At 36.4% G+C, this 18,316-nt stretch overlaps 2 protein-coding genes across 2 annotated transcripts in view; one reads left to right on the top strand and one right to left on the bottom strand.

The window, feature by feature from the left end:
- LOC117112220 overlaps window positions 1-8,254 on the top strand; it is a 9,000-nt gene extending 746 nt beyond the window's left edge. The window contains exon 2 of the mRNA XM_033255297.1: window positions 6,445-8,254. Within this exon, the coding sequence (XP_033111188.1) occupies window positions 6,550-8,097 (1,548 nt within the window). The 5' untranslated portion in view covers window positions 6,445-6,549 and the 3' untranslated portion in view covers window positions 8,098-8,254. The remainder of the gene's footprint in view (window positions 1-6,444) is intronic.
- LOC117112210 lies at window positions 1,708-3,177 on the bottom strand. The gene has a single exon (XM_033255282.1). It carries the CDS (start codon window positions 3,175-3,177, stop codon window positions 1,708-1,710), a length of 1,470 nt encoding a protein of 489 aa, XP_033111173.1.
- Window positions 8,255-18,316: the final 10,062 nt, after the last annotated feature.

Genomic DNA, 18,316 nt, shown 5'->3' with positions numbered 1-18,316 from the left:
ATAATGCAGACGAGCCAGATGTATACACTGTACCTTTGTTTAAGTCTTAATCCTAGAAGATTTGGTTCTGCAGCCAAACCCTGGGTGAGGAGCAGCTCCAATCCGTGCCTCTGTGCTCGGTCACTGACTGTCCTCATAATTAAGAATTCAATATATTGATAATGAAGGACAAAATTATGTGTTATATTTATTTATTTATTTATTCTGGTTTATTCACATCAAAACATATTTCGTGGCAACACAAGGGCTGAATTGAGAAATATTCGACATAAAAAACAATTATAAACTAATTAAAACGATTGCACTCAACAACAAATGAAAAAATTTAAAAAACAAATTGGCTAAATTTGAATTACATATCTAAAATATTCGAATGCATAACATCTAAAACAGGTTAACAACATCAATAAAAATTAATCAGGCCTAAATTTGATATTACACAAGAATTAATTAAAATTTTATTTACAATTATTTAAATCAGATAATACACTAGAATTAAATTTAAAAAAAACAAGTCAACAACATCACCAATAAAAATTAATAAGGCACTAAATTTGATATTACACTGGAATTAACATTGTATTATAATTATTTAAATAAGATAATACACTAAAATTAATTAAAATTTTATTTACAATTATTTAAATCAGATAATAATCACTTAAAACAAACAAGCACCAACACATTCATTTCAATCGTAACAAAGCACATTTGTAAAAAAGACCGATTATGGCAATAAAAGGCAACCTCTCACTTATTTAACAGTTTACAAATTGATGGGAAGGTTGACTTCTTATATCGTTCTGTACGGCAAAAATATTCGTCAATTTTTTCCCCCATTTCTCAGTGACCTCTTAGTTCACCCCTCCGTTTTCTAATTGCATTTGGCACAATATCATTAAGCGTTTTGGCAAATTTCATTAGAAGTTTTTCTCTTCTCTCATCTAATCGTGTCAAATTTAGGGCTTGTAACGCAGTAGGATATGAAACATAGTTCTGGCCAAAAATTACTTTTAAGGCTCTTTTTTGTATCATCTCTAATTCATATATTTGATTAGTAGTTAAGGATGTATGCCATACTGGGCTAGCATATTCCTGTCTCTTATACACATCTAGATGTGTATAAGAGACAGATGCGAGTCCTTTATTTCCTTTACTAGACACGATCATGGTACCTCTGGACGCGCGATAGCCACACAGATACTCGATGAATTCACCGGCTGATATCTATCGACATTGATGGTCACCCACATGGTCTGGGATGTGATGGCTGTGGATATATGCTGGGTCGTGTGAATGGTGCGGCTGCTGTTGTCAGAGAAACTATTGAACATGTATCTGTAGTGCCTTGCTTTAACCACCAGCTCAATTTGGCAGGTACGCCACAGGTTATTCCTTGCCATTCAGAGAAACCGCCGTTATATGAAACACGTTGTTTCCTTTCCGAAAGAAAATCACATATCCATGGGATTAATTCACGTGGTGCTCCAATATCAATCAGTTTGTTCACAGCAATTGTGTGGCGGTCTATTAAATCGAATGCTTTTTTATAATCAATCGCTACCAGAGTAGCAATATTGTTTGGCAAGTCCAAACCACTATGGATGAAATGCATTAAGCTAGTAAGGTAATGGTTTACAGAGGAATTTTTGCGATTTCCAAATTGTCTTTCGTCAATAAATGGGGTAATCTTTGGACGTAAAAAATTCATAACAACATTATTATTGTACCCTTCTCCTTAGGAATTGGTGTAATAGTGGCCTCCTTCCATCTTGTTGGTACCTTTCCAATTGCGAGTGATTTATTAAATATGTTCACCAAGGGTACGGCTAATTCGAACGCGAAAGTTTTTATCAACCGTACAGGAAGATCGCCTGGAGCTGCAGCTTTATTGCAATTCAGTTTCTTTAATCGGTAGTACACCTCCCAAAACGTTAACGTAGGTGGAGGCGATTTATATGGAAGATACGTCGATAACCTATTTATTTGTAACGATTCAAAATGTTGGCAAATCTCAGATAATTTCGAGTTAATCACTTCGCGAATTTTCTCAGGATCCGATTCATCAATGTTCAGATTTAATGAATCATTTTTATTTTTACTAGTTCCACACATTTTACCGATTTGTTTAAACCATTGCCTTGAGTTGGAAGATAGTAAATGCGCTACTTCATATTTATAATATTTAATCTTGGCTTGTTTAATTTCCCATTTGACGATATTTCTATACTTGCGGTAAATATTCGAAGACTGTCCATACTTGTGATATGCTAATTGTCTTTCCTTAATTATTGTTTTTATTTTAGGCGTAATCCAGGGCTGGTCCGTTGAGTGTACACGAATTGTTCGTAGTGGGAAAAAATGTTCGTATGCGTGATTTAATTCCCGTTCAAAAATATTTAATTTTAAATTTACATCGTTCGCATTAGTAACCTCATGCCACTCTTTATTAGTAATCCACTTGCCAAATGCGTTTACATTAGATTCACTAAACGGTCTGAATGATTTAGTTACAATGCTTCCTTTCATGCCGATGAACGATGGATTTGGTTTCCAACATATTGTTGCGTGATCGCTAAATCCAAACGGAGCAAAAACTAGTGGCTCTTCAAAATAATTGACAAGGTTGGTGACAATTAAATCTAAAGTATTAGTTCCTCTTGTGGGTTGTTTTACAATCTGTTTTAACCCTGTTGCTGAACATAAGCGTCCTATCTTATGCCTGACTTCGTTGAAATCGCCACATATAATGAGTCCAGCTCTTGGTGATCTAGATCTAATAATGTCCACCGATTCGCGGAGGTACTGGATGAGTACAAAGTGAGAATTAACAGATTGCCCAGGACTGTGGTACACAACACAAATAAATATAGCAGAAAATTCTCGGGGTGTTCTTTTTAACTGAATTTGAAGCCACATACACTCTAACTCCTCAGGGACTGGTAAATAGTTCACCTTAGTAGCTACAATACCATCTTTAACTAGCGCTGCTACTCCACCACCATTTCTATTCGTTCTCCCTTCATAAAATAATGTAAAACCCTCAACACATACCGTATGTTCATTTTGCTTGTTGATCCAAGACTCGCTAAAAATCCCAATATCCACATATTTTTCCTTCAGAAAAACACTAATTTCGTCTATTTTATTTAGGGTGGACCAGGGGTTAGTTAGCATGATGACAAGAAATTGCGACGTCAAACGTTCTTTGGGTCCCTGACTGGACTTAGTCTGCCTAGGCCTACTTGGTATATGCTTTCCACTGCTAAGATTATTGACGATTTGTGAAATACTCAAACTGATTAAACATCTTTGCCTAGAAGTTGGTCCTTCCAATTTTTTAGCTATGAACTTGTTACGACAGGAAATAAGTACGGGTATTCTACGTCTTGTTCCACCTCGGTTTCCCCTCTTTCTCCAACGTTTTCTGCTTCGCGCATAGTTATGAAATAAATGTCATTTAAGTGTTTTTTATTAGTCCAATGTTATTCTGAAGATCGTATGATCGTATATCTAACAGGAAGCTATAGTACTACCAAATACACAAATCTACACATACCTTTAACTAGCTTTCAATAAAATGCCTATCAATAGTTGTTAAAGTGTTCAAGTGAATCCAGTAATTCTCTAAGCTCGTACTAGTTTGCATATAATACCAAGTTGGGAATCTTACAGCGAATTAGACGAATTTCATTGGTCATAATTTTATTATTTATTATTTATATCTTTTAACTAGTATCCTATTTCTTGGAGAATTATTATTTTATATTATATTTACAATTCGTGTCAGAAATATCAATGTAATTAGAAATGTTCTTCTATTAACTTTGTATTTCTAATTAATATTGAGATGGTTGTTGATGTTTTTTTTTATTGCATAAAGTAATTGTTGATGTTCTTGATGTTAAATAAATGTGCTTTTTTTTTTTTTCTTTAGCAAAATTGGTATAATAGAATAAACTTTTGAAGAGGTTTGTTTCAATTCCAGGTGCAATTTTCTTTGTGAACTGCGTCAGCGTTCCTTTATCATCTCATCTAAATGTTTTATTCACCTTTGTCAAAGTTGCTGGCTTGGTTGTGATCGTTGTTGCTGGTATAGTGTTGCTTATTCCTGTCTCTTATACACATCTTTCGTATGCGTGATTTAATTCCCGTTCAAAAATATTTAATTTTAAATTTACATCGTTCGCATTAGTAACCTCATGCCACTCTTTATTAGTAAGTTCTTTATTAGTAAGCTCTTTATTAGTATCTGTGATTCGCACACCAAACCTCGCGATCGCGAAGCTCGCACGCGGGTCTCACTCTTGCGGCAACAAACAGATATTACCTACGTTCTGACCTAAATTAAATGTTGACCAATCATAATCAAGAAAAGTTTGAAAATCGCAGTACGTACGTACCGTGTAAAAGTCTACTTTCAAATAGTGCTGAACTTTTGGTTATAAAAAACACCTTTATGTACGTCCTATTTTGGTAAACTTTTTGTATGTTGTTTTACATATAATTAAGTTTTAGATCATAAAACGTTTTGTTGCAATGCCTAAATTCGACCGTATTATGACTGTCTCTTATACACATCTCTCATAATTAAGAATTCAATATATTGATAATGAAGGACAAAATTATGTGTTACCCAGCCTCTTCAGCCAAAATTAACTTTAATTGATACAGTATGGAGTAAAACCCCATTCAATTTAGGCCTCCCTTTGAGTTCAAACATAACATTTGTTTACAAAAAGTTGTAATAATAACATGAGCGGGTAGTTAAAATATAAGCACTGGAATTGGCAAAAAGTATGTCGTTCCTGTGTCTACTGCCCGCTTTTATTAATAAATTAATAGTTGCATTTGAGAAGAAAAGTATACATTTCGAAAAATAATGTTCGTATTAGTTTCCGGTTCCCCGTATTTTATTCAAACTGTATTAAAGACATGTCACAACTTTATTTTTAACACCTTGCTTGTTTTTTTCTCTAATTCAAACTGAATAAATGGACAGCCATTAGTAGTTTTAAAAAGCATTATTTTTCAGTGCCGACTTAATTCTTTGACTTACTCGTAATTATTTTTGTGAACGAGGGTTATTTTTGTTCATACATACTTTTTATATATACCTGTATAGTCAAAATAGAGGGTTGACAGTTAATTTTGTTCATATGTACTTTTTATATCTATCTTTATGCTGAAAGTGGTGTGGTATGAATTGAAGAATTAAGAATAGAGTAGACGGATATGTAACGTTATAAAGTTTTTTAAGGTATTGTATTGATTATATGGAGACTGAAAGTGGTGTGACGTGACGTGAAGAATAGTGTAGACGATTTGCAATGTTATGAAGTGAGAAGCTGGTAGAAAGATTATGTAATGTTATGCGGTAGAATAAGTTTGAGAGAAAACGGAGTTAGTTAGGTGAAACTGCACTGAGAGAAAGTCAGAAATGTTAGCTGATTTTTGTATGACCTGTGTGAACTGAATGGGAATTGTAGTTGCACTATCAAAGTGTGTGACCTGGTACGTTAAAGTATCCTGTGTATCCTATCAAAGATTTTATGTACTATATATTATTTTACCGTGGATATTATGTTATTCATACTACCAATGTGCGTGTCCAGCTGCAAAAGTTATCCTGTGTGGATTGAGTTTATGGCTATCCTGTGTGGATCCTAAATAAATCAAAACTAAGTGCAGTATCCTATGTGAGTCACAAATAAAATGCAGTAACCTGTGTGGAACTGAATATGTAAACATTACCCTTAACTGTTCTATTGCAAACAAAAATAAGCTTGTGAGTTACAAGTAGTACGGGACCAACGACTACGGAAGCGTTCCGGTATTTCGTCTTTCGGAAGCTATTTGCCAGTTTTGCGTGCTATGCCAGAAAGAACCTTCAATTTTCGATAGTAAACCGTGTAGCGTCTTTTGGACGCAAAACACCCAGAACGAACTGTATAGTAAGAGATTTGTTTTATTTTCTTTATTGTGTAATACTTTTTTGGGTTTTTTTTTAAAATAATTTTGTAGTTTACCGGTATTTAATGTACCACCAAATCTAAGAAATAAACATACTTAATAGAAGAAAACATTATGTCTTTCATGAATCTGTTTTGTAACAATTTTATATCTACTTCTTTATACATTAATAATTATAGAACACATACATACACACAATACTAAAAGAATAATATCAATAAATAATCAATCAATCATTCAATCACCAGCAACCAACCAACCAGCTAATCGATCAATCAATCACCTAATTTACATCGAAGTATTTGATTATACGAAGAAAGTGTCTTAATAATTATTCTTCAGACTAATCAATTCAGGACACATATTCCTTTCTTTATAAGTAGATCTATTGAATAATTAATTTTGCGAACATGCTTTGGATATTGTATCAACAATTTACTAATGTGTCAAACTTTTCTCTTTGTTCTCCAGTGCTCTGCATGTAAAGAAACCACATATTGCAGCCGTGAATGTCAACGCCAACACTGGCCATCTCACAAAGCTGAATGCAAGGAAATTCGCAAACAATTAAAAACGATGGCTGAAACCCACAGATTCCAGTTTCAGTATTTCGAAGGAATGCAAAAAATGGGTGATACACCTTATTATATTGGTAATACTCTTGCTGCCGATGTACTGAAGCTAGGCTTAAATGAAGCTGATCCCTCTTCGGAAGATGTTGATTCTCAACTCGCTAGAGATTATAACATCTTATTCGCTGGTGTTGGGGACTTACGCAATCTTCTGCTTACAACAGCATCACTTCCAAGCAATTTCACTGGTAACATCAGATATACATTGAACGACATAGATCCGTTTCTTCTGGCGAGAGATGTACTGCTTTTGTACATGCTGATAACTCAGAGCTCAAGAGAATCTATCGAGGAGTCAATCACAAATATATGGTATTCGGTTAAACTACCAGATGAAGATTTTCATCTCCTTAGAACAATCCTCAAGGAAGTTCTAGAGCACACTGTCGAAACGCTGAAGGTTAAGACAAACAGTCAGCTGGATATACAGAAAAAGGATTTTGAAATGATGAAAGAGGTATGGAGAAAGTGGACGGACATGGAATGTGAAACTTGTAAGTGGAACTCTGTTAATTTGTCTGCTCAGAGATCGAGTATGTTTAGTGGAGATCCTGATTCATCAGATGGTTTATCGACTTATATTCAAAAAATTCCTCAAAAGTACCGTGCATCTGCAATAAAGTACTTTGAAAATGGGCTGTTCTTACTACGAGAAAGAAGCCATTTAAAATTTGACAACCCAACCCTTACTGGACGTCCATTGCCTTCACCAGGAAACAAGGGTTCTGGTCGCTTACATCATGTTCTGACAAGACCAAAGTTATATAATTTCGTTTACTGCATCCGAGCTGACATATGGCCATTTAGCGGCTGGGATTATGTCCAGGCAAAAAAAATATCACAACCAGATTCAATCGTCGATTTATTCCATACGTATATTACCAGCGTCATTAAGTCTGCATTGGCATTTTTTAAAAAAGGTAATATCTATTCAAAATTTGTTCTAAAAAATTGTATAGAACTTTGTAACGAACCTAATGTTGAGCCTAAATTCGACCGTATTATGACGTCCAACATTGCAGACTACACAGGCATCAGGACATTGCTATCATCCATGCGCCCTCTTCTGAGCAACACTAACAAACATGCCGTGCTTGTTACAGAAACATTAAACTGGGTACGTTGGTGTCCGGAGGCAGATTTGATGAATCCACTAAATATGTTAAAGGTATTTGGATTGTTGAATGAAATGGTGAAAGATACAGGGCGTCATGATCTTAAGGGTACTATTCAAATTATGTATGATTACTTCGACAACACCACATTGTTCATTCGGTACTTACGCATAGTGCTTCTTGCGACAAATGATGAACCGACAATGAAAAAAGAGGTTCCATCTTTTCCAAAAGATTTTGACAATATTGAAGGTTTCCGCCTCAGAGATTTTACCAAAGATCTCAATAAGGTGATTCCGTTTCGGCATCGGGTGACCGCGAGATTATGTAACAATGAAACAGGACTTCAGAGAAATTTGGAATGGAAATTATTATAAAAATTCGAAGCTGTAGTAAGACTCTAAAACACAAATGGACACAAATTAATGCAGATGTATTGCAAATTAATATATATATATATAATTATATATATATATATATATTATAAATATATAGTAACTGACGAGTCAAACGGTATCAGATATGTCACAAAATATATTTAGGCCAGGGGCATTGGGGTGTGAGGCGTTACACCTCCAATTAGCTCATTTGGTCACTGAGTAGTAATTTACAACTCAATATAGCTTTTGCTTAATCAAACATTAAACATCAAACATCTAGTCCTAAGCAAAGCAACAATGGCTATTGGTTAAACTCCCTTGGTATCCTGATTATACTGGTAATTGATACTGCTACCACTATAGTGCTAAGTGTGTCGGTTTTTCTCCGGGCTGCTGCTCTGGGCTGATTTTGTTCCAGGCAATGACATGTTCTAAACGTTTTTCAACTTTATTTTTGTTATATAATGAGGTGTTTTGCTTATTAGTCTGTAGTAAATTCTAAAAACCTTAAAAAAAAAAAACAATGAAAACGAATAACCCTATCTCATTTATACGGATCAAATAAGTTATAAACTACAATGTAAAAACAATAATACCAACATTTTTTCCTAATTCAATGTTTTTACACACATCTTCACACTCATTAACAGTCAGAGTCTGGTAAAAGAATATAAAAACTGTATTATTTATACGCCTGTTAATTGGTATAAAAATATTTTATAAATTTATTTATGGTTATTAGTATTAATCTATACAATTAACTATTCAATACAAGGATTTACACAACAATTAAAAGTGCTAAAAATAATTCAGTAAAGACCTACCACAAACATAGTATACCAGACTAATATGTTTAAGCAATTTGATAAAATTCTTAATGATACATCTGGATAAAATTCTTAATGATACATCATGCAGAGCTTGACAAAATATTTACTTTTGTAATGACTCGTAAGGCCGCATTCGGCTACCTTTTGCGAAGCTTTGAGTACTAGGGTGGGTCCAGACATTTGCAGGAGGGGTCAAGGAAGATTTAGGAAAAACATTATATCCATTTTTGAGATAGTTTGCTTAGGGACATCTTATAGATATTGTGTCATGTGAATTGATCATATACGGTACCCAAAAAAAAATGTTGAAATATAATTTATGAGATATTTCGCTGAGGGGCATCCTATAGATAGTATAGTATACAGTATAATACTTATTGTTATCCATTCCAAAAAAAAAACAGAATCGATTAACATATTACAAAAAAAAGATCATATGCATTACTAAACCTAAAAGCAGAACATTGACAATAAGACAAAATGGAACAGAGGAAAAACAGAGGATAACCCTTTAAGTTGGTAAGCTAGTTTCAGGGTCCCAACAAAAACAAGATACAGAAAGATGATATAATTAAGCATTCTACAAAAAAGAGAATATAATAATTTCTTAGTGTACAAATTTTAATTGTATACAATTTCAAATTTACACAAAAATCAGAAGATAACTAGAAAAATAGTTATTTTACGTACAAAATATACTATTTTAAATGACAAAGTTATAAAAGATGATATGTAATGCATTGTGTGAGTTGACCATATATTGGAAACATGTTCATATATAAAAGCTCCACATGCTATCCAGTGGCGGCGTCAGCGGGGAGACAGGGGGACTTAAGCCCCCTTACCGGACAGGTCAAGCCCCCGCCGGACAGAGCTCGTCGGGCAGTCAGACTATATAACACAGTAAAAATAGGCCCACACCATGCCAACACATGTCTGTCACAGTCTGAGAGTGCCATTTCCGGCCATTCAGAGGTCGCTATTCTTAAAAAAATCTCATTTGGGAGGTAACCCCCCTCTTACCCCTTCTCCAGCCCTCCCCCTGCCCCCAGAATATATATCCTAGTTCCGCCACTGATGCTATCCATCCACCAAAGAAAAAACAATTTGAAGAGAGCATTATGTGAGCAGACAATGTGGGCGCAAGTTACAAGGACACATCTGATGCTTAACCGTGATGCTTTTTATGCTGCAAGGTGTAGTGTCAAAGATGCCGTTGTTGATTCTAAGGCCAAGCACTTCAAGAACTTGTAATCTGGTTGCACCGATATGAAGTCGTCATTCAATGCATTGAATTGTCTTCTTATAGGAACTCAACGTCACTGCCTGTGATTTCCCTGGAGATTTAGGTAATAGGTTTGCCAACTTCATTGTTGGAAAGGTGCTGGTATTCGCCATGATCGTCATACATTGAATTCTTGTCCTGGTGATCCCACTTATGACTCTCAATGTTCTGTGGTCTTTTCTGTGTTCTCTCCAATGTCTGATGTGGACATGTTTGCTTAGGAAATGCTTATCGAAATCATCATGTCCTGACGACTGTCCTTCTTGGCTGCTCAAAAAATATTACTCTTATTCTGCCTATACTTACAAAGCTTATAAATGTTTTTCCAATTTTTTTATAAGTGTGCTGTTGTCAAACCAAGTTTAAAGAAATCTGGCGTGGATAACAATGTTTTGAGCAATTTTAGATCTGTATCTAATTAATTTGTTGTTAAAAAATGATTGAAAAGGCGGCAATGAATCAACTCAATGCTTACCTTACACCGAACAATCATGTTGAACCCTTGCATTAAGCTTATCGTCAACTCCATTGTAAAGGAACAGCATTCATTACTCAAGGTGTATATAACATGCTCACCGGAAACATCAATGGTTGGGTGCGGCCCTCGGTGTTAAATCAAAAAATCACTTTGGCCCTCCGACCGATGTTTATGCCCACCCCTGGTGTATACTAGAATTGCTGTTTCAATTCATAAGATCGAGGTGTCTTGTTAGTCTTGTTCGATTTGTCAGCTGCGTTCGACACGGTTTACCTCAAGATCCTTATCAATCGTCATAATATTTATTTTAAACTTTCAGGATGCCTTAAGGTGGTTTTATTTCTATCTTACCGACCGGAGTAGTCGTGTCAGTGTCAATAATAATTACTCGGAACCACACTTATGAGCATTTGGGGTTCACAAGGAACCTTTATATCAGTCCGCATGGAGAGCTTATTAGGCGTCATTGCCTTTATTACCCTTTTATGCTGATGATGTTCAACTGTATCTGGATTTTCATCCTTCTGTTCCCTCAACTGTTGATCTGGCTTTGGACAGACTTAGGTTATGTATTTTGATGGCTCAGAATACGCTCAAAATTATAGCAAAACGGAATTCATTTTATGTGCTTCCAGAAGGCACTCAAAGATTGGTCATGTTAAGCTGGCTTCTTTGTCTCTTGGAGGACTTCGTATTTTAACCACTAACTCAGTCCGAAACCTTGGTGTAACAGTTGATTACATGTTGTCACTGTCTAATCAAGTCAGTCCGTCTGTAAATCGACAAAGTACCATATTCGTAACTTATGGAGGATTCTTAAATTTATCGACCACGACTTTTGTCATGTAGCCGTTCTTGCACTTGTTCATCAAGAATTGATTACTGCAATTCATTGTACTCTGAACTGACTGTAATGAATTCCCTAAAATTACAGAAGCTACAGAATTCTGCAACACGTCTGATTTATAACATTCCATCCTCTCATACTCACACATCACATCTTCTCCGTGAACTTCTCTTGCTACCCTTTAAGCAAATGGTTTACAGCACGTCTGATTTATAACATTCGATCTTCTCATACTCACACATCACGTCTTCTCCGTGAACTTCACTGGCTACCCTTTAAGCAAATGGTTTACAGCACATCTGATTTATAACATCCAATCATCTCATACTCACACATGACATCTTCTACGTGAATTCACTGGCTGCCCTTTAAGCCAATAGTTTACTTCAAAATAATGGTTCTTGCATTCAAGTCGCTGTCTGGCATTTTCCCGCAATAATATCCCTGATTTTTACTTGCATGTAAAGTACCAGATCTTCTTTAAACGATATTTTCATCAGCCTATATTCAACAGGCGTATTGGCAACAAATCGCTTCCGTGTAAGATGCCACTCATCTGGAATAACCTTCCAGTGCACACTCGATCTTCACCATCTGTACCTGTCTTTAGGTCTAACTTAAAGACTTACCTCTTTAATTAATAGGCTTTATTATTTATTATTATTTTATTTATTGTTTATTTTTTTATGATTCCGAACTTTACCGCTGCTTCTTTTGATTTGTGTACTTGTTATCTGCTTGGGTTGGGCATCGATCATGACTCTGGGTTGTGAGGTGCTTAAATATGTGGGGTGTAGCGCTTCGTATCTGCAATGAAAGGCGATTTATAAACAACAAGATTGGATTGGCTTATACCCACCAAGCATTGAAAAAATGGCAATCAACCAATCACAAAAGTCACTTACGCATACAGTATTTAATTCTTAGCTGGTGAATGCACAAAGTCATAAATTTGGTTTTTCTAGTTACATTTACATTACGACCACTATATATGGAAGTGTTGGTCATAGCATGCATTTTATTTAATATTAAGACCATTTAACACACACCATAAAACATTATACTTTACATATCATATTTATTAAGCTAAACTTCCCACGTCAGTGCGTGGATAAAAACTGCAGTATTGCTTTGAATTTTGATATAGCATGTGTGTGAGGAGATTGATAATTACTTAAAATTCATTGTAGGTATCTATGTTAAGTATTTATTTAAAATAAGTAAAATCTAAATCAATACAAACATGCCAACGGAAGGATCCCCTTTTGAGATTATCCTATCCGAAGAAGGAAACTACACCATCCTCCACTGAACGTTGAAGGTCTCTCGGCCAGTAAGAGAGACATCATACAAGAACTTGCCAAAACACATGCAGAAGATGTATTGAGGAAACGCACACAACAAAGGATCAACATCTAACAATCATTGGTTACACAGTAATCTCATACTCACACCATCGGCAGTATGGCTTGGCTACATACGTCAGAGATGATATTCCTGCAACCGGGCTTTGTTCCAATAGTCAAGAATTTGATGTACACGGGACGCCATCCGGAAGTGATCAAACCATCGTAAACGTTTACAAGCCACCAGAAGTGAAATGGCCTTCTCCAGTTCTTCCACCTTTTCCCGTCATTTTCTGTGGCGACTTCAACTCCCAACATATTTCATGGGGATACAATCAAAATTCTGCGAGTAGTGAAACCCTTGTTAAGTGGGCAAACCAAAATGATCTCATGTGTCTGTTTGACCCTAAACAACCAGCATCTTTTCAAGAGTGCAAGATGGGGAACTGGAACAAATCCAGACTTGGCTTTTATAGACTGTAGCCCCGAGACACCATATGCTAAGCGTCAAATGTTGGCTCCCTTTCCATTTTCACAACACAGGCCATCACTCATCACTAGTGGTACTTACATAAAATCCACAAATTCCTCAATAAAAACCTCGATGGAACTTTAAAAAGGCGAATTGGATTGGTTTCACTACCACTCTTGAATCTGAAACTCAAGACTTTTGCAGTAGCCCAATAGAAGATCTGGATAAGGCATATAATACAATCTGTGCTGCATTCCACACTGCAGCAAAAGCCAGCATCCCCCGTGGTGCTCGCAAAGTCTATATCCCATGTTGGTCTGATCAATGCTCTGTCTTGTATGAGACTTTCAAGGAATCGTCCACACCAAAAGAATGTAAAGCAGCAGCTGACCACCTCATCAGCCAGCTGGATACAGACAGGCAAAATGCGTGGATTGAGACTGTATTAAATGTTGACCTCACGCATTCTAGCCGGCAGGCCTGGAAGACACTAACCCGACTTACCAGTGATGTCCAGTTGAGGAAAAATGACTACCCAGGCAGTACTAATGCTGTCGCAGCCCAATTGCTAAAGAATTAAAAATTCAAAGGGGACCCAAAAGCCAACAGGGAAGTCCTAAAAGAGCTATCACAAAGTAAATCCAAACTATCAGTTGACCTAAATTATACCAGCGACTTCACTGAAGAAGAACTCGAGAATGCTCTAAAAAGCTGTAAGAGCGGAAAAGCTCTAGGCCCAGACAATATACACAATGAGTTCCTCAAGCACCTAGGACCATCATCAAAAAATGATATCCTACACTTCTTCAACAGCTGTCTTTCTGGAATACATATCCCAAAGATTTTGAGGAAAGCAGAAATTGTTGCCATACCAAAACCTGGTAAACCCATGGACAAAAGCTATAGACCTATATCCCTGCTCTGCACAACTTTCAAGCTTTACGAGAGATTATTGCTGGCTTTCGACCTGGCAAGTGTACTGCGGACCAAGTCCTGAATCTTACGGAGGACATAGGAGATTCCTTCCAAAAGAATCTGAAGACGGGAGCAGTATTTGTAGACCTAACAGCAGCCTATGATACCATCTGGCATCGTGGATTAGCACTTAAACTACATCAGTGCATACCCAGCAAACATCTCATCAAAATGACCATGGAACTCATCAGCAACTGCTCCTTTATACTGTAACTCGGAGAAAAGAAGAGCAGACTTCGTCGTCTACGAAATTTTCTTCCACAAGGATCAGTTCTGGCACCAACCCTCTTCATTATCTACACGGCAGATCTACCAATAACAAAAAGCAAAAAGTATGTCTATGCAGATGAAATTTGCTTGGCAACTATAGCTAAGACACTCAATGAACTATCACACATTCTTACAGAAGATATGGAAGCACTTTATGCATACTTCCACAAGTGGCACTTAATGTTAAGCACTGAGAAGACTGTTGCCTCAGCATTTCATCTAAATAACAGACAAGCAAACCACACCCAAAAAATATCAGTTGGTGAGAGGACACTGTACCATGAGAAAAATCCTACTTACCTTGGAGTAACCCTGGACAGAAGCCTAACCTTTCGAACCCATCTAGAGAAGCTGAAGAAAAAAGTTGGTGCCAGAGTAAATCTTATAAGGAAATTGGCAGGTACTAAATGGGGTGCAAATGCACCAACCTTAAGGACATCGACACTCGCCTTGGTATATGCTCCGGCAGAATATTGTGCTCCAGTTTGGAGTGCAAGTTGTCACACACCAAAGTTGGACGTAGAGCACAATGCCGCCATGAGGTTGGTAAGTTGAACTCTGATATCAACTCCTACCACTAGTCTACCAGTTTTATCAAACATTACTCCACCCCACATCCGCCGGGGAGTACTTACTGCCAAGATAACCTGGAGAGCCTCAACCGACAATAAACATCCTCTACACAAATCCATAACCAGTGAGCCTCAACTGAATCGCCTATCGTCCCGGTCCTTTTTTTCTCATAGGGCCCGTCCTTCAAGGGCGTCGATCCGTGGTTGAAAGTGGGGGGACGAAATGAAAAAAATGAGCCTTGTGCCGTAGGCCCAAGCCTTGGTTGAGGACCAGGGGGCGAAGCCCCCGGATGCTCTGGCGCACATAGCCTTTTAATTGATTTTAAGCAATGCAATTAACATTTATTGGCATACGAAATTTTCAAAATATCCAGTGGCGGATCCAGTAATTTGTAAAAGAGCTGGGCCCAGAGAGGGACTTTTACAGATGGAGAGATCACATCAGCCTTACCATAGTTTGGGCTTAGGTAAAAATATTTATGATTATGGCACCTCTAGTTGGTCGGAAATGGCATTCTCAGACTGAATTTGAATATAATTTTAATTTTTTTTTCCACTTTTAATTTCGTAAAAAAAAAATAGGGATGGTGGGCCGGCTGGGCCCTTTTAATCTGCCACTGAAATACTCATCATAAAAAAGTTTTTAAAATTATCCTTTTAGTCATAATTATGCCTGCTTATGTATTTCGTGCAAACTAACCTTCATAAAAATAATGATTTATTATCTACTGATTAGCTTGTAACGTATTCAAAATTCGAACCATGAAAAACAAATAAGATAAACTTAAAACAGTCATTAATTTAGTCTTTTTGCATGTGCAGTACTTTTAAAATCAATCAAGTGGTTTATGCTTTTCTCCTTTATTTAAATTTCACTTTTGTGTAAGTAATATTGCGACTAAACTATTGTGAGTGAAAAAAAATACCGTCTAATTTTTGATCAAACAGGACTAGGGAGGGAGCACACAAAACATTAGTTAGCATTTTGATTTCACAAAAATTAGGTGATTTACTTAATTTATCATTATCAGTGGCGGCTCCAGGAAAACAAATTAGAGGGGGGACAGGGAGAGACTTGCACAATTTGGAAAGTAGATCACCTCAACCCAACATTGGTTGGGGCTGAGGAAAGAAAATTTCTGATTATGACACCTCTGGAAATAAATAAAATAAAATAAAATAAAATTACTGTTTTTCCTAATTTCAAAAAAATAATAATCAATTGAATTTTATATATCTATATTAAACAATTATTATACAGCCTTTGACACGGATATGTCTATCTATTTCAATTAAGTGATAGGCCTACCAAAAGTTTACAATCTCGCAATGACGTCATAGTAATCAGTAGCGGATTCAAGTGGGGCCGAGCCGACCCTAAATTTTTCAAAATTATTTTTAAAAAATTGAAAAAAAAAACAAAGGTAAATTATAATAAGAATTTAGGTCTGAGAGTGCCATTTCCGGCAATCTAGACAAGACAAAACAGTACAATAGATAAGAGAAACAAATTTCAAAAAACAAAAAGCCTGAGGATTACCTAAAAGCAAACTTAATCACTGTCTAAAGGCTTCCCAAGAAAAAAAAAAGACAAACATTAAAATCTGAAAAATTCACAATTCATATATATACAAATTCAATATAAAAAGTTAATAAAAATATTACAAAGAGAATTACAATTTCGTTTAGGTAAAAATATAATTTAATTAATTTATAATGATTTAATTAAAAAAAATATTGCTTAATTACATATTTAAATTTTGTGGAATTAATTGCACATTTCCTAATATTTGGAGGTAGGTCGTTCCATAAATAAGGAAAATAATTAAAAACAGTAAATTTATAACAATTGGTTCTAGCAAATTGGATGATGTGTATAAGAGACAGGTCTATATCCCATGTTGGTCTGATCAATGCTCTGTCTTGTATGAGACTTTCAAGGAATCGTCCACACCAAAAGAATGTAAAGCAGCAGCTGACCACCTCATCAGCCAGCTGGATACAGACAGGCAAAATGCGTGGATTGAGACTGTATTAAATGTTGACCTCACGCATTCTAGCCGGCAGGCCTGGAAGACACTAACCCGACTTACCAGTGATGTCAAGTTGAGGAAAAATGACTACCCAGGCAGTACTAATGCTGTCGCAGCCCAATTGCTAAAGAATTAAAAATTCAAAGGGGACCCAAAAGCCAACAGGGAAGTCCTAAAAGAGCTATCACAAAGTAAATCCAAACTATCAGTTGACCTAAATTATACCAGCGACTTCACTGAAGAAGAACTCGAGAATGCTCTAAAAAGCTGTAAGAGCGGAAAAGCTCTAGGCCCAGACAATATACACAATGAGTTCCTCAAGCACCTAGGACCATCATCAAAAAATGATATCCTACACTTCTTCAACAGCTGTCTTTCTGGAATACATATCCCAAAGATTTGGAGGAAAGCAAAAATTGTTGCCATACCAAAACCTGGCAAACCCATGGACAATCCCAAAAGCTATAGACCTATATCTCTGCTCTGCACAACTTACAAGCTTTATGAGAGATTATTGCTGGAGAAAATTATGCCACTTGTTGAGGAAATTCTCCCTAATGAACAAGCTGGCTTTCGACCTGGCAAGTGTACTGCGGACCAAGTCCTGAATTTTACGGAGGACATAGAAGATTCCTTCCAAAAGAATCTGAAGACTGGAGCAGTAGGCCTATTTGTAGACCTAACAGCAGCCTATGATACCATCTGGCATCGTGGATTAGCACTTAAACTACATCAGTGCATACCCAGCAAACATCTCATCAAAATGATCATGGAACTCATCAGCAACCGCTCCTTTATACTGAAACTCGGAGGAAAGAAGAGCAGACTCCGTCGTCTACGAAATGGCCTTCCACAAGGATCAGTTCTGGCACCAACCCTCTTCAATATCTATACGGCAGATCTACTAACAACAAAAAGAAAAAAGTATGTCTATGCAGATGACATATGCTTGGCAACTACAGCTAAGACACTCAATGGACTATCACACACTCTTACAGAAGATATGAAAGCACTTTATGCATACTTCCACAAGTGGCACTTAATTTTAAGCACTGAGAAGACTGTTGCCTCAGCCTTTCATCTAAATAACAGACAAGCAAACCACACC

This window comes from Anneissia japonica, unplaced genomic scaffold, assembly GCF_011630105.1.
Source record: "Anneissia japonica isolate Jap-2015-1 unplaced genomic scaffold, ASM1163010v1 scaffold287992_len753583_cov170, whole genome shotgun sequence".
Lineage (NCBI taxonomy): Eukaryota > Metazoa > Echinodermata > Crinoidea > Comatulida > Comatulidae > Anneissia > Anneissia japonica.
The sequence above is the reverse complement of the archived record's forward strand: the minus strand, read 5'-3'. Positions and strand labels throughout refer to the sequence as shown.

Coding starts and splice junctions, on each gene's coding strand:
- LOC117112210 (XM_033255282.1), bottom strand. CDS start 3,177: ATGCTAACTAACCCCTGGTCCACCCTAAATAAAATAGACGAAATTAGT.